The sequence below is a fragment of the Onychostruthus taczanowskii genome, unplaced genomic scaffold (assembly GCF_017590055.1).
Source record: "Onychostruthus taczanowskii isolate IOZ18803 unplaced genomic scaffold, ASM1759005v1 scaffold6, whole genome shotgun sequence".
Lineage (NCBI taxonomy): Eukaryota > Metazoa > Chordata > Aves > Passeriformes > Passeridae > Onychostruthus > Onychostruthus taczanowskii.
The window spans coordinates 13992503-14016151 of record NW_024503679.1 but is presented as its reverse complement, the minus strand read 5'-3'; the positions used below and the strand labels follow the sequence as shown (position 1 = coordinate 14016151).

Below are 23649 nucleotides of genomic sequence, written 5' to 3'. Positions count from 1 at the left end.
GCCCCGCGCCCTCACGCCCCGCGCCCTCACGCCCCGCCGGGGCCAGGGGTTAGGGCGAGCCCGGCGTGCGGAGCGCGGCGCCGCCGCCGCCTCACCTGGGGCTGCCCGCCGGGGCACGGCCTCGGGGGTCGGAGGGGGCGGCGGGTGCCAAGCGGAAAGCAGGCGCTAAACCGAGGTAAAACTCCACGGAATAAAGTAAAGCCGAGCCCCGGCGCTGCCGCCGCCGCCGCGCTGCGGGGAAGGGGCGGCCGCGAGTTGCCCGAAAGCGGTCGGGGAGCGCAGTGCCGGCTGGCGCCCGCCGGGGGTCTCACAGCCGAGCCCCCCGGCCCCGCTCCGGGCACCTGCGCTCGCCGCCGGCGCTGCCGCCGCCGCCGCGCTGCGGGGAAGGGGCGGCCGCGGGTTGCCCGAAAGCGGTCGGGGAGCGCAGTGCGGGCTGGCGCCCGCCGGGGGTCTCACAGCCGAGCCCCCCGGCCCCGCTCCGGGAGCGGCCGCTCGCGCAGCCCGGCCCCGGCGGGGCGCGGGGGCTCCGCCGCTCCGCCCGACCGCTGCTGGCTCCCGCTCGCTCCGAAGCGAGGGGAGCGCGGCTCCGCTCCAGACACCTCCGAAGCCCGGCTCGCCGCTCCGCAGAGCGTGACAGCCGTGCCTTTGGCACGGCATCGCCGCGGCGTGGCTCGGCTCAACCCCTTTAACTTTATTTCGGGGTTTTGCGGGTTCGGGGGTTTCGTGAGCACACGTACCCGACAGTGTAACACGACCTGCGTTCTGTACCACGAGCAGGTAACAGAGCTAAGCACGGGGACGTGTTTATTTCCCGCTGAATGGAGCTACCGGCCAGCGGAGCGGGGACTCGAGTCCGTCTCCCGGTGAAAATGGCCAAAAGACACTCGAACAAGCGAAGGGACGGAGAGATAAAATAGAAAACACGTTAACGTAGACAGATAAATGCCCGGCCGGACCATTCCTCCTCTGCGAACACACGCGTCTATGAGCGCTCACATCCCAGCCGGTCACCAAGCACGGCCGCGGGGACACAGACCTGGGCACAACTCTGTAAGGGATTAATTGCCCCTCACCTCCTCACACACACTTTTTCTTGTTGCCACATGCCCACACACTTCTGCCGCAGAAATAATACATGTGGCTAAAGCCGCAGGTGCGGAGATGGTTGGAAAGTTGTAAAAAGCACCTCGACTTGAGAGTGTCCTGCCGGGAAACCTGGTGTGTTCAGAGCCCACGGGCGAAGATGTTTTTGCGACTCAATTTCAAAGACAAGGCTGCAGCGTTCCCATTGATCCTCAAGGAGCAAAAAAGAACCTTTACCCGAAACAGTGACCAGGAGGGACTGGGAAGACAGAAAGTGGGGAAGGAATCTTTCCTGGTTAAAATGTGGGGAACTGCCTTATGATTTCCAAACAAGCCAGAGCTGAGGAGGTGACCTTTCGGGGAGGGTAGGAGAAGGTGGGGGTTCAAAATGCAGAATAGCCACAGATTGTTGCTGATGTTGGATTTCCTGAGGAAAAAAATAAAAGCCAAAACCCAAACCACAACCCAACACCAACCTTTCCTGTCTCGAATCTGACAAAGTAAACAGGATTAATTCACCATATGAAAAAACATAAACGCCGTCCTAACAAATGCAGAAATCAGAGGAGAAAGCGGTCTTAACAGGACGCACAATATTAATAGTTTGAACGTATGATCGTAAAAATGAAAAACCATTGATATACCCTTAAAAGCCGCCGTATACGCTGATTGCTCAAGCATTAATGAAGAATGTCCCAGATTAACTATTTGCTCTTCGAGGGATGCAGCGATATAACTATCTATTAGCACCATTAGATGCTTTGCTATTTATTTGAAAACACCCCTGCGAGTGGGTTGAGACAGAAGAGATGAATGTAAAAATGAACTGCAGCTAATTTCGCTAAATAATCCTCGAAACCTGAGTGCTTCGCAAGGAAGGGGGAGATTCTCCACCGTCCTTCTCCGAGGCTAATGACAATAGAAATGCTCTGGTTTAAAAGTGAGACCGTGTTGGTTTTCCAAATAAACAAACGCATCCCTCCTGCCATTTTACTGCAGATGTAAATTTATTTTAATGAGAGGGAGTGGAAGGATTTATTTTGCTAAAATTGAGTTGGGGATAGAGCCGGTGTAAATCTTTAGGTTTCAAAAAGAGAAGAGGAAGGAGGGGGAAAGCTGCTTTCCTGGCAGAAAGCTGCCTAACAGTCCTCTAATTCTTTCTAGATTAAATCGCAATATGAATACAGCATCGAACAAATTACCGAGTTTCGCTCTGAACTCAGTGGAAAGCAGTTACGTCTAACAGAATTCAATGAATTCCTCTTCTCCCTCAATGTAGTATGTGTGTGTTTTTCTCTTCCACCACACTGAAGTTCCATGAATAGGGAAAGTGGCTCCTATTGTGTGCCTCTGAACTTCCAAGTCAATGCAATTTTTAACCACTGGCTTGTGGTACTTTGAAAATCACCAGGGGCTGTCAGAGTTGGGTCCTCTGAAAAATTTACAGTGCTAAATCAGAGCATATGCTGTGAGAGAGGAAAAAAAATTGCTTAAGATTGGAGCAAGTACAGTATCTGGCTGCCCCCTAGTGTAAGTCTCTTATCTGCCTAAAATTCAACTTTAAAAGAAAAGGATCTCTTAAAGGGAAACGACTTTTGGCTCACGTATGCATACGAGAATGAAACTTCTGTACATTTTAATCTGATTAATTCCTAAGGATTTAAAATTAATTGGCTTGGGCACTCCTAGACCGGACTATAAGATTTCTGCATCAGGGTTTCTGCGAGAGCTGTGCCGAATAGGTATTTTTAAGGGATAGTGGTAAGGGATGGGGGGGGTGGGAGATCCTGTTTTGTGATTTTTTTTTTTTTAACGAGGATCCGAGCCTCGCTTGCTGTTGTCAGAGCAAAACACTTCTGCTTCCTAAAGTCAGATCTACGTCTTTTGCAATAATACTTAAAAAAAAAAAAAAAAGGGATAAATAATTGCCTTAAAGCCTCAGCCGAACTGCCAACCACACCTTCGGATGGTGAGTATATTCCAGCTTCTTTCCATTGTACTTGCTTAGCCAGGGAAGGGACCGGAGGGGGAGAGGGGATCTCGGCGCTCTACCTTCCCCACCGACCTTTTTTTTTTTTTCTTTTTTTTTTTTTTTTTCCTTTTTTCCCCTTTTCCCCCTCCCAAACAGAGCACAGAGCGACGCGATCCCGGGCAGTTTAATACCTATCACTTAAGTTAAGATCCTCGTCCTGCCCTCCCACCCTCCGGAGCAGGTCGGTCCGCGCTCCGCCCGAGCAGCCCCGGCTCCGGGCAGGGACGGCAGCTCCCGGCCGCTGCTCCCGGGGAAATGACTCGGAGGCGCTTTGCCTCGGACCTGGAAACCGGGTCCGGTCCTTGGGTTTGTTCGCTTGTTTGTTTGTTTGCTGCTTTGCTTTATTTAGCTAAAGGACGTGCTAACTGATGGTGCTGCAATTACACATACTTGGGTCTGCCCCCCTCCCCTCTTCCCCTCCTTAGAGCAACCCACGTAACCTTAGAAACGATCGTTTAAGACGCACGTTAGCTAACATTTGCTTTTTTGGATTTTTTGTTTTCCTTAAAAGAGAAACACAAGAATCACAACACATTGCCCGAAAAAAGTGTCAAAGAAGAAGAAAAAAAACTATAAGTAAACATACCAAAACCATATTTGCCTTGTTCAAGGTCCCAAATCGCTTGCATCTTCCTTTTTCTACCTCTCCTTTAGTTTGGCAGGTGAAACAAACAAATAAAAAAAAAAATCAGACCGCTGTTTGCCCCCCAGAAAGATGTGCGTTGGGTAATTAAAGAGAAGTCTCCTTCTTGGTGTTTATCTAAGCGATTGTGCAAACTGATTAAAAAAAAAAAAAAAGAGAGAGAGAGAAAAAAAAAAGTAAAGTTACAGCCTTCAGGGGGGGAAAAAAAGGAAGCAAGGTGAAGGGAATAGATTTCCCACAACCTAAAGGGAAGTGCTTTCGATGTATTATTAGCGATCAGCCTTGGGAGAGAGAGGAAAAAAAAAAAAACACCCTGAACACACTCTAACTTTACACAGACAAGATTTCAGGGGGGGCTTTGTACACAGCTGCTTAGGAATGTGCGCCTTGCCTTTAAGAAAAAATCCCCAAGCCCAAGGTAGGAGATGTCTTTGAGTGATCCTTGTCTCATTTCATTCCTTAGAAGGAAGAGCGTCTCGCTACACCTTGTTTGGAGCTGGAAAGGCGAGACTTTAAAAAAAAAAAAAAAAAAAAAAAAAAAAAAAAAAAAAAAAAGGGGAAAAATATTCACAACCCACCCTTCCAATTGGGGAGAAAAAAAAATAAGAGAGGGAAATCTCCTAAGTTAATGACTGTGGGGGTAGGATGGATGCGACGGATTTCAGAAAAACGAAAAGGAAAAAAAAAAGCCAACCGCAAACAACTACAGGCTGGACTATCAACACATGCACCGAAGGGGAAAAAATATATAGTGTCCTGTGTAGGGTCGGCAGGGAACGCAAGCACACGCTAAAGCAAGTTGGGAAAGAATCCGAGCTAATCAGCAATCTCTTTCTCTCTCTCTCCTTCTCTCCCTCTCCCCCTCTCTCTCTCTCTCTCACTGCCCCTGAGATCCCAGCTCGAAAGAGGTACTCCACATTTTTTCATTACCAAAAATCCGTTGCAATAATCATTTGTTGCTAATTGAAACCCTTGGAGACATTTTTCCCCACCCCCTTCACAAACATGGCAACTTTTAGTCATGGGAAGCACGTTTAGTTTTATTTTATTAAAAAAAAAAATACGGTTAGGAAAAGGCTGAATCTTTCACCCACGAGAAATATCAGCGAGTCAGCCCCCTTCCCCGGGATGGGAGGGGGGAGTGGGGGGAACGGGACCCCGGTACAGTGAGGGCTTGGGAAAATTTGGAATACATTATACCGCCTTTGGCAGGAGAATACTCTCCAACTAATGGATTCCTGCTCCTTTTTGTGTGTGTGTGTGTATCAGTGTGGGGGGTTTCTGGAAAGAGGGGTGGTGGTCGTGGTGGTGGGGAGCCGAGCTTTTATTTTAAGAAACTGTTAGGGTAGGGAGTGTGTCATACTTGACAAATGGAACAAACGCTCTTCCATTTCTTGCTTGTCCTTGCCTTAAAACAGGAATTAAGTTAACCACAGTGCTGCATGTTAATTGCATGTTTACTGGGCTAATGAAAATTACAAAAGGGTTTTGCCACCTCGATCGGTGATGAAAAAGTATGAAGGCGATTGTCATTGCAGCCTTCGGGGAGGGCCCGGGGGTGGGGGGGAAGGACCGGGCACGAACAATATTGATCAGAAGAAGGATAAATCTTTTAACTGCTTGTTAATACCATAAATATGGTCTACACAAGTTTCCACTCTTGTTAAGTCTAATCAGTACATGGAAGATGGAGACATAGCCCACTTGAATGAATTTTTATTATTGCCAGAGGGGTACTTGCATCTGTGGGCTCCCTCCCCTCCTCAATTTGAGCACCCCCCCCGGCCCCCCTTCCAAAATCTCCCCTTGCAGAGGAGGATCGTGAAGGTGTGCAGAAAGCACAGGAGACAAATCCAAGCTTTTTGTCCTTTCTTCATTTTTCCAAATGCTCCTTTATTTTTGTAAAGCTGAACGGGTCATGGCGGGGAAAGCCTAAAGGGGGGGACACCCCTGCCCGACCCCCCCCCCCCCCCCTTTTATTCTTGAGATCTCTGGATGAAAGGCTGACCCAGTAATTCAGTTTGATGATAACCATTTTCATGCTTGAAAACAATCTGCCAAATTAAACCTAAATGGAAAGAGCAGTGGGAAAGGTAGTGAGAGCAGGGCGTTTTGAAATCCCCCCCACCTCTCCGAAAGGGATTATTTGGCCAAAGGAGGAGGGAAAGGCAATTAAATAGACTAAAGATGATTTAAATCCCAACCAAAAATAATTCCAGGGAGAAGTTTGCCCCCTCCGGTGTTGCCCAGCCCTGGATTTGAAAACTTTGGCCCAACTTGTGGCAATAGCTACAACTTTGCTCCGCAGGGGTCAGAGGTGAGGGCTATTTTAACCCTAAAAGCCTGCGAGTGACCAAGGTTGCGGCTGGGCTCGCAGCACTAATAGCCATAATTACCTCCTCCCCTTCCAGGGACATTCCTCGCAGCAGCAGTGTTAGATGCCGAATTGAAGAAAATCCTGGAGTTGAACATATCTTCGGGGGTAAATAACAGCAATATGAAGGAATTTCAGAGCTCTCCCTTTCGCTTGGGGGGATTGGAGCTTTTTTCCTTTATTTTTTTTCCCCCTCTTTTTTTTTCCTTTTTTTTCCTCCTTCCCCCCCCTCCCCCCCCCCGCCTTGCCAGCATTCCCAAGGCGCTGGGTCTTTGTCTTAGAAGGAATGGAGTGTCTGAATGGTGTGAAAGGGACAGAGAGGGTTGCTTCAAATCGATTTTACTTGTCCTCTCTGTCTTTTCGGATCAACGCCCTTCAATGGACACATAGGTGCTCTTTCAACCAAAAACTTGTGCAACATTTTCTGCCTGTATTGGTGCTAAATACAATAAATGCTGGGCAGATTTTTTTTTCTTTCTTTCCAAAGCAGAAAGCACCCTAATTAAATTGTTTTATATGGACAGTCAAGACAGACCAATTAAGTATGCATTAGTATAAAGATATATTCGAGAGATAAGCGCTCTATAGGAGCCCTGTCTGGGCAAGGTGTGGAAAGTGTCCTCTCGAAGAGAGGCTGTGAGCAGGGTTTCATATGGATTTTTCCCCTCCATTGCCTCCTATACTCGAGTAACGGGCTGAATAAGTTAGAGAAAAGCCATTAGTGAAAGTGGTTTCTAAACAAAGTTAACAGGTGGATGTAGCTGGTTTTACATTTGAATAACAGTCGCACATCTGTAATACACAGCCCTGGATTTATGCAGCGCCTGTGCAGGCAATGTCCATTTGCAGAGACAAGCGCCTTCGACCTAGAGCTGAGGTGCAAACGCACACGCACGGGAATAAAATAAATATCTGGGCACCTCTGTGGGCTGCAGGACACGATGTGAGCGAGCACACAGAGACGATGCAGATATCACTGTGTGGCCATTGTGTGGAGGCACCCAGGCTGCCTCGGACAGGCACCCACACAGCAGGCACTGCTGTCTCGGACATCTCAGCGGGCACAGCACACTCCTGGGGCAATTGCAAGGGGAGGCATTGGCTTTCCCAGGAGTGAAACAGCAGATCAGGATAAAACACACACAAACACACGCGAACTTCTCTGGCTGCCCATTTTATCACTCTGGGAAAGCTCTCGTTATGGTTAACCACAGGAAACGGGCTTTAAGCTCTTCTCCATTCCCATTATTATTATTATTATTATTTTCCTTCACTGAAGCTTTTCCATGTCGTTCAAAAAAACCACCCCAAACAAAAAAGACCCAGACAAACAAACAAAAAAAAACCACAGAGCCCCCAGCAGCCCTGCCTCAGCCTGGTCCTGGGGCAGGCAGAGCCGCGGGATGCGATGAAGAGGAGGGGAGAGGCGGGCTGGGAGTTGCTGGGGCACCCTCCATCCCTGGGCACATCGTTGGCACCGGCTGAGGCTGAGCTGGGGGAGCCAGCCCTGTGCCCGAAGATGCTGCAGGGTGGCTGCGAGCGGGGAATCGCCCTTTCAGTGCCGTGACACCGCAGCGCAGAGAGCGGCCGGGGTTTTATGGAGAGGTCGGGGAACAGGGGATCGAGGGGTTCAGGGATGCAGAGCAGCGCTGCGGGGGCTGCCCGCTTGGATCCCCATTTTCCAGCAGCTCCCTGCGTGTGTCAGCCCATCCCAGGGATGTGGGAGACGGGGATGAATAAGGCATTCCTCGCTTAGGTGCTTTAGTGGCACGGTAAACAGGTTAGAAACAGACGTTTTTAGAGACAGTTTTTCTTTATTGGTCACCTTCGAGGATAAATCATAACAGACAGTATGGGGGGCAAAGAATTCATCTAAAGGAGATCTCAGCAAGTCACTACCCGGACAATAGTCCACCTCCTGTTGGGTTGCGTATTGATCAGGAGAGGAGCTGAGGATGTCGCCACACTAAATATTTACTGATCACACACAAATAGCCGCGACTTGAACGATTTTCTCCTGTGAGGAGAGCAGAGAGAGAAGGGTAAATCATTTTATTAGTGTGTATAAAGCAAAGAGCACACTCTGGCTTGGAGTGTTTTAAAATGTGTCTTCAGCTGGATGAAAAGAGTTAGGGAAATCGATATGGAGTGATTAGACGAACCAGTCGTGTCAAAGAGAGAGGCTGTGAATTTCATGGATTTGGTTATACCGGGAGGGGGAAAATATACCGAGAGATTAAAGGGAGGAACCCATTGTAGCAGAGCCAATGAAAAAATAATATCTAATCAGAGCCGGCAAAGGTAGGGACGGGATAAGACCAACATTTCTAAAGAATCACATCAGCTGGAGAGGGATCAGGGACACAGATGAAAGAGGCAAACGGGGGGAGAGCTGGAGAGTAGGAGCCTAGAAATGCTACAGAGCAAATCCAGGAGAGGCAGAGAAAAGTCGCCTCTGTGGAGCAAAGCTGAGATACCACGAAAATGGGGACAAAAGGCTCAGGAGAGAGGCAGAGGGCTGGAGTGATCGGGCGCCTGCCTTGGAGGTGAAGTTGAGGGGTCCCCAGCCCGTGTACCCACCAAGCAGAGAGGGCTCTGACAGCACATCCAGCTCCCATCCGAGGGGTTTAAATCCTTCTCCTACAAGTTTGTCCTCCCCTCTCCTTCCCGCCCCCTCCCTCCCCACAAGCAAATGTGGTGAGTAAAATGGATTTTAGCGTTTAACCACCTCATTTTATCCACGTAATGACAAGGCTCGTAATATGTAATCTACAGATTACTGCCATTCGAGGGTGACCACAAGTGGCATAGGAAAAAATTTTAAAAAATAATAATAAAAAAAAAATCAGCATTTCTGCAAATGACAAAATGGCTAAAACCAGCCCTTGCTTTAAGTAGTGAAGCTGGGGAGTTGCTGCTGCGGGATTTTATCGGTTGTAGGGAGCAATTTAGCCGTGGCTCAGGTACAGCCCTGGGGTGTCTCGGCGGATTAAAGAAAACTTTGCTGGAGACAAGCAAATATCTGAGTGCCAAAGGGCAGAAAGCTGGGACTAGGGCAGGGCTCTGCCATGCGACATTGAAATACGTTCTGTTGGGATGCTCGGGATTATGATTATTATTTTTTTGCCTCGAATCCGTGATGTTTGGCCCGTGTTCACATGCTACCTTCTCTCCGCGTATTTTTCTTTAGCAGAAAATAGGATGCGACTGCAGAGAACTAAGTCAAAGCAGAGAGAGAAAGTTTGTTCCGCACTTTAAATGATGCTGATTGCTGGGAGGGAGCAAAGGCATCTCAAGCTAGGAACCGAGGAGTAAAACTGATGTGAAAACAGCTTTTCACTTCTCCTCCAAGTGCTAATTTTGCTACTGTAAACAAACACTGAAGTTAGAAACAGCTGCAAATAGCCTGCCGGGCACCCAGGGCTCAGGGACCGGAGGGGGTTGACTTTTGTTCATCTCTCTGGCTGAGTTTCCCCCCAGCTTTGCTTTTTTTTTAACCCCGAAATCAGTGGCTGATGCCTATTTCAGTCGTGGAGAAGGGACAGAAAGTTAGGCGCACTAAGAACATTTCATGCGAGCCTATGGAGTGCAGGCAGCTCGGCTGGATCTCTAATGCAACAGGAAACCTCGGGACAGACTCAGCCTAATTAACAGTTTTCCATAGCTGAAGCGATTTTTAAGAATCCCAGTGGATTAGCCCAATATGTTCAGGTGTGAGGCTACGAGGGCCTATAACTCCTTTCACTATAATCTTATAACCTCCTTACCTAATTCCTTAGATTGCAGATAGGAAGAGTCTGACCCTGGAGGTCGTAAAGAGCTGGGTTTCATTAACCCTTCCCTCCCCGGCGCCGCTCCAAGGTTAACTGCGCCGGGCTGTGTGCTCGGGGGAGCGAGGGAGGGCGGCCAGGAGAAAGGGATTTGCAAGAAGGGTCGATCCGCCGGGAGGGCAAAGCTTAAAATGATTTTTGCTCCCTTCATTCCCTCCCTTCAGCCAAAGGAAAGATGGAAATTGGGAACTTTTCTCTTTCCCATGCATCCGGCGGTGTATAAATGTACGGATGTTTGTGAGGCAATTCATCCCCTTCACACCATTTCATTATTGTTTATTATTTTTAATTTTTTTTTGTCCAAACGTGGAGGAAATGAAACATTCTAGAACCATCAGCAAAAAAGGCAAAGCAATCTCCATCTTTAGGACCAGCACCAGTCTCTTGAGCTTCTTGTCCACAGCAGAGCTGTAATCTTTAAAGAAAAAAAAAAAAGAATTCTAGAGAATCTTCTCAGACTGTATTTGCCTGGGAACACACCTGGTTTATATTTTAATAGGTAGTTACATTGTATTGATTCAGGGTACATCATTGATGTTGAAAGTTAATAACTCTCAAATTATATCTATCTGCCTACATACATAATTGCATACACAGTGTAACACTGGAGGAATTTGCATTTTGCAGCACATTCTTTGTTCTTAAATCTTTTAACACACTGAGTTGTTCCTTTGAAGAAAATGTTATTGAACCACATGTTTAAGGAAAAGATGCTTCTAAACTATATGTTTAAGCAATGAAATTGTTGAGTGAAATACAGATTTCTTTGTATCTCACACAAACCTTGCCACACGCCAATCTTAACCTACACATCGAACTGCCTTTTTTTTTTTTTTTTTCCTTTTTTTTCCCCCTCCCAGTTAGAAGGCAGAAATATGTGAACTGCTGAGAGAGGTGGGTACTTTTTGGTAAGTATGTTTAGATATGATCTTCAGATACATTTATTGTACTTTCAAATTCTTGGGATACTAATTGAGCTAGCAAACAATATCCCAGCTGAATGTCTCAGCTTCTTCCCTATTTAACAGGCTTTAATGTAGAAGTATATTGTAGCCATCCTTCTACTAAACAATGTAGCTGAGGAGTCAGCAAAAAATGAAAAAAACATGTTAAAACCAAATTATAATTGCTGCCTTATATCTGTCTCTTCTTCCTTTCTGCAGTCCTAATGAACTCTTTAAAGTTTTATTTATTTATTTTTTTATTTCTGAGTGACAGATCAAAAATAATTAGCAGAATCAGAAGCAGCCGGGAAGCTTGAAATAATGTGTCTAAATATTTCATATTGCTACTTATAATACCAGCCCTTCAGTTGCAAAAAGGAACCATTCCCTATTTATTCTGTGGTGGTTTATAAATACAGAAGGATAGATTCTTTTTTTTTCCCAGGGCCTGCCTCAACGATGCCATAAATAGAGATTGAGCTATCAGGAGGAAAAAAATAAAAAGGAGAAAGAATAAAATAAAAGCAAAACCCTGGACAGGAATAGAGACAGACAGATAAATGTATAACTGCATCTGAACAATGTTATGTAGCACGTTAGGAGTTAGTAAAAAAAAAAAAAATTAAATCTATCGCATATTTATAACCTCATAATTAAAATACATTCTTATCTCTCTTCTCTGAAAGGTTGCAGCTTTCTTGGAAGTATTTTGAGTGCATATTTTAAACTCCATGTCTCGAACTGAATTAAGATGAGCTGTTTTGCCCAAGAGTAAAACCTTTGTTTACAATTTAATATTTAACTTTCAGCTGCCTACCCATCGCCATATCATTTTTTTTAGATTTCACCTCCTCACATTTGCAGGCTTTATTTAAAATGATGTTAGTTTATATCAAATCCTAATTTCTTATCAAAAGAAATGAGTTGATATAATCCAAAACAGTCGTCCTGGTTTGACTGAGGTAAATTGGATGAGAATCTTTCACATTCAAAGGGTTAAAGCTAAACCAAAAAACTTTAAAGCAAAGAGATACCAGCAAACAGTGAAAAATGCTACATCTGCTCTCTCTTGACAAGCTTGCATTATATCACATGTAAGGAAGCCCAAATTTTTGAATCTAAGACCAGTTTTAGTTTTTAATAGGAAATAATTACATGGAACTTTATTTCCAGAGAGAATGTCCCTTCCAGCTACAGTGTTTTGCTTTGATCTAAGTATTAACTGGTAATAAAATAACCATATTTTGGATCCTAAGCATATTGATGCTTAGAGGAATGTTATGCTTTCAATCAAATTTTAACTTTAGATTATCCGAAGGTATTCATCCTTCTTTTGTCAGAAACCAATTTGCTCTCTTACTCCTACAGCTACTCACATGTGGTTTGGTACACTTTGTTATTTTATAGTGGAATTTGCACTGTTGAGGTGGAAAACTTTTAGATGGAATGAGATCATGTTCCAGTCTGGCAATTTGGGCTGTTTCTCATACAGATCCCCAGCCCAGCCCTTCTTTACACTTGTTGTGCACCACCACCATCTCTCACCTCCGAGGGCGACCACCGCATCAGGGTTTTGTTTTAAATATTCAGATTTTCTAATTTATTAATTTATTTTTTTTCTAACCTGGAGAATCAATCATTTGGACCCATCCTGAACAATTAACCTCCCCTTTATATTACAGCCCCAAGTGCAGTACTTCATAAAGACATGAAAAGGACATCCCAGTCAGCAGGACCCGAGCCCAGGCTTGTCACAGAGTATAAAGGGAGAGAGAAGGGGAGTTTTTATCTCTTTGCCCTGCCAATTCTTAATAGTTCTAAGTTTCAGTGTGACAATAAAACAGTTTTGATAACATAGCTCATGGGTTTCTCTGCCACATAAAGTTTTCTTAATAATAAAAAAGAAGAAACTTTATCCCTGCTAAATTAAAATAGGGCAGATGTTGGATATGGTTCATATTAGGCAGCCTTTCACCCCTTTGCCCCTGGCACTAAAGTTCTGACTTTTTCTTTCTACTATGTCTGTTTCTAACTGAAAGGTATTATTCCTGCCCTGGCTCTCTTCTTCTATTTATTTTTTCAGTGCCTAAAATTAAACCTATTCATTTAGTAATATACATTCTATTTCACATTGCTAAACCTGGCCAGAGAGGGGAAACGCTTTCCAAAAAAGTGATGCACCACTGACCTTAAAAGAAAACATGAAGCAGGCAAAGCTGTTCTTAAAAGGTTTATTTCTAGAGAATTTTGTAGCTCTGTTGACATTATAGGGATAATGGCTGTATTGCAATGGGCTTTCAAGGCCCAAGAGGTTTATGTTTTCTTCTGACCGTAAGTCTAATAAAATTTTAAAGGTGCACAAAGTCTCATCACTTTAGATATTTAAAACTAGTTTGAAAAATCTCTTGGGAAACATATATTATAGTGGATAGCCCCACTGAGAAAGCAGGGGATAGACAAAAAAATACCCTGAGTCCAAACCCAAATAAACCCCCCCAGTTTTTTTCATGCTAGCTCTATGAAAATTCTGGCTATTAAACTCCCAAGGATAGTACAGCTATTTTCTGCAGGGCTCTGCAGATAGAATTTATTGTCCATTTGGAATGATCAAGTTTAGGCTAATAAAAGGCCCTCTGTAAGCAGAAATGCCCAAGTTGACGTTTGGCAGAGTTTTCAATGGTGGAGTTTATACAGGACGGGGGCTCTGCACTATTTGAAATAACTCCTATCCCAGCAGCTGAAGATGATCTGACACACAAGTAAACGTTAGCAGGCAGTGACTGAGGGTTAATCAGCGCTGCTCTCTGAGCTGGGTGCTCGAAAGCAGGAAAAAGTGAAAGCTGCTTTCTCTAGCCTTTCCCTATGCTAAGGTGCTGCTAACTTTTATGATTTTTTCCCCCCTTCCTCTTTTACTATCTGTCTTTGTGCCTGAGGGCCAGTGAAAGAACACTGCAGATTCTAGATTGCTTTCAGAGTTTCCCTTTGCTGATGATGGATTACCATGTCAATTTAAACGGCATAGGATTAATTTGTTTCAATGATTTCTCTTTAGGCTGAATGCCAGTCTTTTTTTCTATCTCTCTCCTTGCTCTTCAGAAAAAAATAATAACAATAATAATAATAAATCCTTAAACCCCCCAAACACTTTTGAGATCCCATGTTAAAAAGACAATAATAGAAATAGACAAGTTAGGTGTAATGTTGCAACACAGTTGTAGGTTTGAGTGTTTTTATCTCGTTCTGAGGGGCTGCAGCATACAGTCAGTCACATTAAAATGAAATTGGATCCAACGTTTATTCAATAAATACTTGTCTTGTAGGTAATCCAGAACAGAGTGCTTTTGACACATAAGGACTTAATTTGTCTTGGATAACAAGTTATTAATATGGCACATTTAAACTTGCCACCTACAATAAGGTCATTTAGATCTATAATACGACTCACGAGAGAACTTCATAAAGCCAGAAACAAAGTTTGAAACTGCCTCTGAGGCGCGGAGCAGACGCACGGCTCACGGTTTGCTCTTTTCAGAAGAAAGTTCAGAGCAAGTAGGAGCCACCCAAACCCAAATGGTGTGCATCTGCTCCTCTTTGAAAGGCAAATTTTTATGGAGTAAGGAGGGGAGAGGGGAAAAAAAAAAAAAAAAAAAAAAAGAAGGAACCCAAACACACATTTTTGAATGAGTAAGCTTTAAAGCTGTGCTGCGTCTGCTCGCAAACTCATCGCAGCTTTGAAAGTGAAAAAACAACATTTGGTTCAGAGTGGAAATTCGCTTGCATTTGCACCCTACCTCTTCCATGTGCTTCACAATTTACTCGCTTTTAATAATAAGTGAGGAAGTTGGAACATAATCCACCCATAAATGTTACTGCTGTAATTTGACTGGGCTGTGTTTGTTCATGCATTAGTTGTATATGTGAAGTGAAGTGGGGATGGATGCCGGGGATCCCCGTGCAGCACGAACAAACAGAGCTGTTTGGGATTTCAACACCCAAACATCCTGCAGTTGTTTTCAGCTTTAGTTTCAGACCTGTCCTAACCCAGTGGTGCCTGCAAGAGGTGCATCAGGAGGGGAATATTGTGGGAATGCTGTTCAGGACGTGTTTGGTGAGTGGCAATTCGGACTCCACGCTGTGTCTCTGAGCTTTGTTATTCTGCTTTTCTGTACTGAGATCTTGGTTGCTCTTGCCCTGGCAGATTCTGTCTCTTTAAGTAACTAAATCTCATTTTTAAGCTATTCCTGGGAAAAGGATGTTACACATGAGTAGAAAAATGCAGGCAAGAAAGGCTAATTGAATGAAAAGAGAGAATTAGGTTAAAAATAGAGTACAATCTAGTATCACATTTTCACTAGTGTAACCTGAAATGAAGGTGTCTCCAAGTCCCCAGTGATGCCAGAGTGTTTAGATGTTGGGCACAGATGGAGACACCTATTGAAATGTGTCTGAAGAAGATTAATAGGACTTGTCAGTGTTGGGAAAGCACTGCTTTGCTGTAAATTTCTACTAGCACAAGATGAATTACCGATGAATGCTCAGTTATCAACCCCATCACTATCATTGGACACTAAATCAAATTGAGCAGTTATCTACAATCAGAAAATTTCTTTTAAAAGTAGGCATACACCTTTAGGCTTAAACTCTTTAATAAGACAATATCCTCGATGGTATGTGTGTGTTCACTAAAGGATATGATTAAAAGTTTCTATACAAAAAGCTTCTGTTCAGAAATGAACTCCAAGTTCAGTGTGAAATGAGGGTTGTCAAACAATAGAAGATACTCAGAAAATGCTGGTTATATAATACAGAGTTCTGATGGGTTCTGATCCAAAATGGATTTTCATGAGTGTCATAGATTTTGGACCCATCCCTATTTTTGAGAGGTTTTTTCAATCTCTGCTCTCCCCTTATTTATGGTCATGATAAACCCACCCCTTCTCTCTACCTTAAAGACTGAGTATCCAAATCATACATTAATGCAAAACAGCCATCATGACTCAGGATATATGTATAATAATATTACCACCCCCCAACATATTTAGGAAATAACAACTTAATGTAATGAACTACGTGATGAAAGAGTCAATGAATAATATTTTAGCTGAGAATATTTCTTTCTCTCCTTTATGAAAGGGGAAACTGTCACAAGCAAAACTACCATAAGCATTTACCAACCCACTCCTGAAGAATATTACCTGCATTTACCATCTGATGCTGCTGATGACAATGATATTAAATAAGCATTACATACTTTTAGTTTCTAGGATTTCTTTCCCTTTCACCCAGACACTGCATACTATATCAAAGGAGATTTATTATGGTGTGTTTTCCAAAGTCAATTTTTCCATTTTTTTGGAGACAAGGGCAGTCATTTGTGTTTAGGGAGGGAGACAGGTACAGAGCCTTTATCTGATCTGCGTCCCCAGCCACCACCACCTTCTTAATCGACGGCAGATCCCCACTCTGGAGGATCTGGCCCTATCTGGGTTACTTCTTAGCCAAGGAATGTTTCCTTCCCTTCATCTCCTCATGTCTCACCTGTGATGCATGTTGCTTTTTGAGAAGGGAATAATACACTGTTTACCACACAGCCCAGTTTCAAAGCCTTTGTGCGCTTCTCATCTCCAGCCAAAGCTTATTATTTACCACCCTAAAAATTCACCAGGGTAAGGGATAGCAGAAGTTGTTTTCTTCATTTTTACACCCCAATTTTCACACAGCAAATGCCCTGCATTAGGACCAGATCCCACTCAGATGGAAGTTATTAACTTTCAGCAGAATGGGGCTGATTTCAGCCAGCCACAGCCTGTGCCCTTCGAGTGCAGTCGCTTTGCAGCATCCCTGTGTTTATTTTTTTTCTTTGGAGGGCATGATTCTTTAAACATATTTATTTTACACAGAGCAGCAGTTGAATCCTAACTTTTTTTTTTCCCCCCACAAACACGTAAAGAGAATATTAATAGGGAATATTAACAGAGGTGAGTGCAGCATGAAGCTAGTTAGGTTGTAGTAGCTGAGAAATATGAACTAGTGAACATAATCCATAAACTCCATTTGGTTACTATAATACTCCAATCTGTATTTATTACAACCCCACTCTGATGCTTATACAACTGCAATTGCTAGATTTATACACTCTAATGATTTCACAATAGGAAAAACCTGTGTCTTTATCTTTCTTTTCCTGTCCAAAACAACCCCTTCCACATATACTTCAGGCTTCTCCGGACCTTGTCTGGGTTTAATCACAGGCTTTGGGACAAAATGTGCATTATTAAGAAGTATAAATATTTTCAGAAGCAATCAAAGGGTTGAAAGATTGATTCGGCATGTAGATTGGATTTAATTCGAAGCAGCTTTGTTCTAATGAGGACTACTGGGATACAAAGACAGCAGCCGCTTGTGGCCACCAGTTGGGAACTCCGACTCGCTGCAACAACCTGTCAAGAATTCCAAGAAACTGCCAGGTATTGAACAGAGAAGTGGTGGGGAGGACGCTAGTCTGTTGTTTGCAGCCTCCTTCTGAGACTGGCTTAAGGTTTCATAAGTCTCTGTTTTACCAAAATGACAATTCAGCTTCTTGCTGCCCACAGGGACAAATCCTGCAGTCCCTCTTGCAGGGAAAATCCCTATGGACTTTGTGGGTGGCTTTGCCCTGAGGGAAAGGTGGCAAAGCTTGGCTGAGCCTCAACTCCAACCAGTTTGGGAGCTGTGTAGCAATTTGTCTTGCTCCCAGACCTGGTTGCTTTCACAGTGATTTGTTCCATTCAGTTTTGCTATCTGTACTTCTAGGTGCGATGGAATATTTTGGTATAGGGAGGTGTTTATTCCTAGGGAGAATGACAGTTCTGTGAGGGCTTGGAATCTCCTGTCCTTGTTGGGTGACCCAGCAGAACTGCTGGACCCGTCCTCTTTCCTGCCTGCAACGTCCAAAAAAACATTCTTGGGACGATGCTGAACCAAAGGGGACCCTTGACTGCTTTCCCCTCAGACTTAGAAAACCCCAACAGTAGGATGTGAGTGTGGCCCTGGAGGGTGTCACGTCACAGGTACCTGGTTTCCTAAACACCGAGCGTACAGTCGGAATCACAGGATATACAGGATCAAACACGGACCAGTTTCTCTCTCCCCTTAGCCCCCCCTTGCCTACTTTTGTCCATAAAAGCAATAGAAAGAGAGAAAGCTTGAATTTTCTGAACTGTTTCACCCATCCACAGCTGGAATTCCAAAGCGAAATGAAAATGCCTTTAAAATCAACCCTACATGGGAGCCTGAGAGAACAAGTTTTCCTTTGTTGTAGGGTATAGTATTATTTGCTGTAGGTTTTTGATATACATTCTAAATTAGGCCTGCAAAGGAATGCTTCATCTTTAATTCATCACTCTCAGCTGAAAGAGATTAGCAATGTCTAGCACGCACCCTTCGTATGGTGCTGACCTCATCAAGTATGGCCTGAAATTAATTAGCCTCATTCATTCCAAATGGAAAAGGATAATGGAGCTGCATTTTAGAGATGACCATCACAAATTGTATGCAGCATATTTAAAATCTTTCCCCCCTCGCTCCCCTTCCCATTTAAAAAAAAACTATGTAGATTAAAATTCTTTCCAGAACTTGCAATATGTCGGAGTTATCGAGGCATTAGGAGCAGAAACCATTCCGTTTTTATTTGTGGAACTGGGAGCCACATTTTGTATGTGTGGCTGTAAAAGCAGCAAGCCTGTCTTAATGGCAGAACACCTGGAATTAATTTGATATTTCCAGGTGCTCTGGCAAACTGGGACATCAAGCACTTGATGTTTAAACATTCTTCCACTGGCTTGCCTAAATCAATATGAAAGTGGTGTCCCTTTGTCATTCATACATGCAAAGTGCTAGCACAAACTCCAGCTTGGCTTCAGAGTCCTACATCACTCATAATCTAATTAGAAATCAGAGCAGAGCTGAAGCAGCATTCTTTGTGGATTCTTGGGCAGCAAATAGGGATACTTGTCTTTTGTTTCCCTCCTCGATTGCATCGTTCACAAGCTTTCACACCACATCTCTAAAGGTGGTTAGGTGCCTCAAGATGTTGACAGGCATGAAGGACAAGATTATTTAGGTGCCTAACCCGGGTGATTTCAAATGGAATTAAGCAACTGGATCTTACTGGGCTGGGAGGGGGGATGGTGGTGGTGTGGGGATGGGGTGGGGGGGGTGGGGGGGAAGCGGCCAGTGCATATTAAAGCTCTAATTTGTTGTCCTAAACTCTAGCAATGTGGGTGATGTTTTTCCAGGGTAAAATTGCCTGCAGGGTACGTTTGCTGAAGCCTGTTAATTCCTCCTGAGGTCAGTGGGTACCGGGTGCTGGGCAGTGCAGCCTCTCCTGGCTGGGCACGGTGGTTGTGTGGGCTCCGGCCGCTTCCCAAGAGACAGGGACAGTAATGAAGAACGTGGGATTTCCCACAGGAATTTGGAAGATGCCCATGTCTAATACAATGGTGAGGATTGGGCCAAAATCCAGATGCAGCCTTGATTCCTTCATCCAAGTAACCCTGTGCTGACCCACGGCTGCTGATGGATCGCAGCGACGTGGACCTTCCTCCCTCCTCTCTGCCCTGCATCAGATCACCAGGAGGACCTGAGAGTACTGTGAGTAAGAGATACATTTTTTTTTTCTCACACAAACAATTCATTGCAAAACTTCAGATTTTGAAATGACAAGGTCAAAATGGCTCATATCTGCAATGCTGGGGCTTGGGGAACATTCCTGCAGTTCTTATACCCAGGGCTGGAAACACAGGGAAAACATTTTGTGATATGTACTATAATCACCTCATACCCAGAAAAATGGAGAATTAATTATTTCTCTTTTCACACAAACAAACATTTATCTTCCAAAGATTCCATTCATTAAGAACTGCCATTGAATCCAAGATTGAACCTATTGTTATTAATCCTAAATGAATTCAAGTTTGTCTACCATGAACAAAGCTGCTCGCCATCTGATAATCCAAATTTGCTCAGGAAAAAAGAATGAGCAAATGTTAGAAGCAGCAGGTGAAATCATACCACAGTTATTAAGCCTTCTTTCAGGGGAAGCACAGGATAGATTAAATTGTTATGTTAGGCCATGTTGTGAGTCCACGTCAATTTTGTCTGAGATCTTATCTTAGCTCAGAACGGTTTCCTCCTAAATTAAACAATGTTGAAGACATGAGAAGCATATTGACCCAAAGATTCAAAACTTTGGATTCAGCAGACTTCTGATCTTTTGTCCACAGAGTATCAAGTTGTAAAGCTGTGGAATATTAAATAATCATGATTATCTTCAACTTGCCCAAGTTCATTTGTCATGTTGGGACACTGGCACAGATTTTCCTTGCTGGTTTTTTTTCAGAACCAGGCATTGATTTTGCCTGCTAGCTGGTATCATTTGCCACTGACCTTACAGACCGTGGTCCTATCCTCATATTAAGTCTCATGCACCAACTATGGGCTGCAATTCTATCTCTGGTTCTCTTCACCTCTGTTTTGCAAACACCATTGTCCAATAAAGCAGCAAACAAAAATCTTACAATCAAAACAATTGAATTATGCTGGTACTTCGATCAGCTGTTATCAGGCACAGGCAGTTCTTGAGATTCAGAAATGCAGTGTAATTCACCTGGGATAAGAAATCAAATTTAAAAATGAGCTGAACAGACATTTTTAGGAATACGTAAATTTCTAAATAAACCAGCTTTTTAATTCCACCTTTTCTATACTAGAACAAATCAATATTGTCTGCACTTGGAGATGAGTTTCAGCTGTCATTATTAAATATCATCCTGCTTCTTGCAGCACAGCCAAACAAAGACTTTTACTCCTGACACAAGAGTTTCCTCAAGTAAGGACAACTCACTTATTACAGCCATGATTTGAGATCCATCATGTTTTAGAAAACAAATCTCTACCAAAACACACAGCACAATTCATCCCTGGAGTCGGAGCACTGAAGAGATGGAGTAATATAAGAAATAATATATTTTAAATGCTTTTAAAATACAAACATAATGATGATACATTAAATAATGTGATCTACCCAGCCGGACTTCTAATTATCTACATGCAAACCTCATGTTCATTCATCACTTCATTCTCTCCAGCTGTAATGTTGGTTTTTGGTAGACACTGACACAGAGCCATAAGTTTGAATGGGAAGGGAAACAAGGACAGTGCAAGGCTGTATATTAGCTTGGACAAGTAGGATGTCATTGCCAGCCTGAATTTGTTGATGAAACCAGGCGTTAAGCAAGCAAATCTTCAGCCACTGAAGCATGAGTTTGCTGACTTTAAGTAATGACATCCAGGATGTGACACAATGGATTTACACCAGCAAGTACCCATGGACTAATAATGGCCACTTAGCTCTGACAAAATAATGAGTCAAAATGGAGATTCACCTCTTCCCTGCAAAGAAAGATTTGGTTTTTCCTTATTATAGTCTCATTTCAAATGTTCAAGAATCTGGGTTTGATCTTCTTTGAGGATGGGGAAGGACTTTTGTCTCTGAAGAGTGGAGCTCATGGAGTCACTTGGTCAATCCCCATTTGCACCCAGCAAAGACCATGGAGGTGTTCAATGGTACAAAAAGGTACCAGCTCCCAGTCTGGGGGCTGGATGTGAGGCTGGGCCTTCCTGGGGGCTGAGGTTTGTGTACATTTGTACCAGATATTGGTGATCTAGAGTGGTTTCACCTAAATCCCTGGACATTGCAGGTCTACATGCACATGGCTCTTCAAGTGCTGAAAACACAAGTGTGACCAAGAGCCATCAGAGCTCTTTGTCCCAGCTAAACTATTTAGCTCTCCTTCTGCAATGTTTTCTTTCCATACCTCCTAATTCTCCCATCCCTTTCCCCTAATAACAACATAAATGAGTACTCTACAGGTGTAATTACTGTAATAGTTCTTTTACTGCAAATCCTGGAAGCCTGTAACCTGTAATTCACTTTTTCTGATAGTCTCCTATTCCAACACTAGACATGTTATTTTAAAATGTCTAGGACCTGAAAGCTAAATTTATAGTGATAGATAATAGTAATGGAAACCAAACATCCTCTTTAGTTCAGACTTTAGAGCTGTGCTGTATCTCTTGGCCAATTGTTGCCTTGTTCACCTAGAAATATCATACCCACCACTCCCACAGGGATTCAAATATCTGAGTTAAACAGAAGGAAGCAAAATACATCTCAATTGGTTTATTTTAAAGTATGAATCTATTAAAACTCAAGACATACTAACATGCCATGCCTTTTTTTGAATGATTCCACAGCAAATCCTGGGGCAATTATTGCTTCTCCACAGTGAATCTGCCATATTTCTGATAACATGAGCTACCCTTCTTTTCTAGGGATGAACCATCACAAGAAAGTGGTTGGAAGCCTGGGGACCAAGCACTCAGGGAGGTGGCTGATGCAGCTGGTTCCCTGGCCCTGGGCTGTGGCTCAGCTCTAGGTCATGGCACGTGACACCAGAAGCCAGAGGTGGGGACTGTTTCTGTCTTGGCTACTCCTCATCAGTGCTTTGAGCTGCACGAAGCCTTGAGAAACAAGGAAACACGAGTGCACCACCAGGGATTTGCTCCTCTCTACACCTGAAGCACAGCACAAAGTTCTACCCTTTGCTTCTGCAGGTAGGAGCTCAATCTAATTTACAGATTTAAGTTTTAGTTAGAAGCAAGGCAATAATCCTAAAATAACTCAAGCAAATGGTCACCCTCTTCTAGAACCGACATTGTTTCATCATTTTCTCTCCATTTTCTGGGAGAAGCAGCCAGCATGAGGAGGGCAAGGTGGCACATACCCCACTTGATAGCTGAGAAGAACAAACTGACAAATATTTTTAATATGCTGCAGCTTATCAACATCCCAGTGAATAAAGGGCAAATTAGATTTCCCACTGGTTATTCATAGATCTACATGGAGATGCTGATAATCTGCCACTTAGTACAGAGACTGGACAGAAATAAATCACCAGATAAAATGCAATATTCCTAGTGAAATCCTTTATGGAATGTGCTCTTGCCCCAAACTCCTCCTGGAATAGGCACAGTAGTGCTCCCTGAGACCTGGCAGCCCTTCTAAGTGAGCATATGGTCTGCTCTGCTCTCGCAGTACTGGTGCACGGTGAGTAAACATGCTGAACTGTCAGAGCAAACAGGGGGCTCCTTAATAGCACAAAATTCTGTGCCTGCTTCAAACTCCATCACTACTCCAGAAATGGATTTCCCTTCTCTGCTGGAGCGTGCACTGTTTGCAGGAGGGGCAGGAAAAAAAAGTGAGAGAGTCTCCTCGGATGGTGTCTGTGACCATCTCCCATAAAGCTGGTAATGCTGTGGAAGGGTCTTGATGCCTCAAAAGTTGCATTTTCTAGTGATGCTACATCGCCTTCCCCATTCTTTTGAGGTGTCCCCTGATGCACTGTAACTGGCTCAGTAATTGGAATAGAAAGAGGGGCCTGAAGGTAAAAATCCCCATGTTAATCAAGGCTGGCAAAGGGCAGAACATTAGCTGCAGTAATTGTTTTTCTGAGGCAGACAACAAAGCCGGGCTCGTCTGCACTAGCAAACAGATCCGGTCCTGCCTCTGTGCTCCTCACACTGGCAGAACATTGCCCTGAAATCACTGGAGCAGGGATCGGGCCAGGAATGAGCAGCTAAGTTGCAAAGCAAATTAATTCCTGCCAAAAAAGTTCAGCTATGCTCAGAAGTATGTAAAGTGT

General features: G+C 43.9%; 1 protein-coding gene and 1 long non-coding RNA gene across 2 annotated transcripts in view; one reads left to right on the top strand and one right to left on the bottom strand.

The window, feature by feature from the left end:
- Positions 1-4202, bottom strand: part of NR2F2 (nuclear receptor subfamily 2 group F member 2) — a 14791-nt gene extending 10589 nt beyond the window's left edge. The window contains exon 1 of the mRNA XM_041418304.1: positions 3702-4202. Coding sequence (XP_041274238.1) covers positions 3702-3744 — 43 coding nt within the window. The 5' untranslated portion in view covers positions 3745-4202. The remainder of the gene's footprint in view (positions 1-3701) is intronic.
- Positions 4203-14573: 10371 nt separating this feature from the next.
- Positions 14574-23649, top strand: part of LOC121343308 — a 49282-nt gene continuing 40206 nt past the window's right edge. The window contains exons 1-4 of the long non-coding RNA XR_005953689.1: positions 14574-15014; positions 17204-17373; positions 19183-19537; positions 22280-22561. This is a non-coding gene — a long non-coding RNA (uncharacterized LOC121343308). The remainder of the gene's footprint in view (positions 15015-17203; positions 17374-19182; positions 19538-22279; positions 22562-23649) is intronic.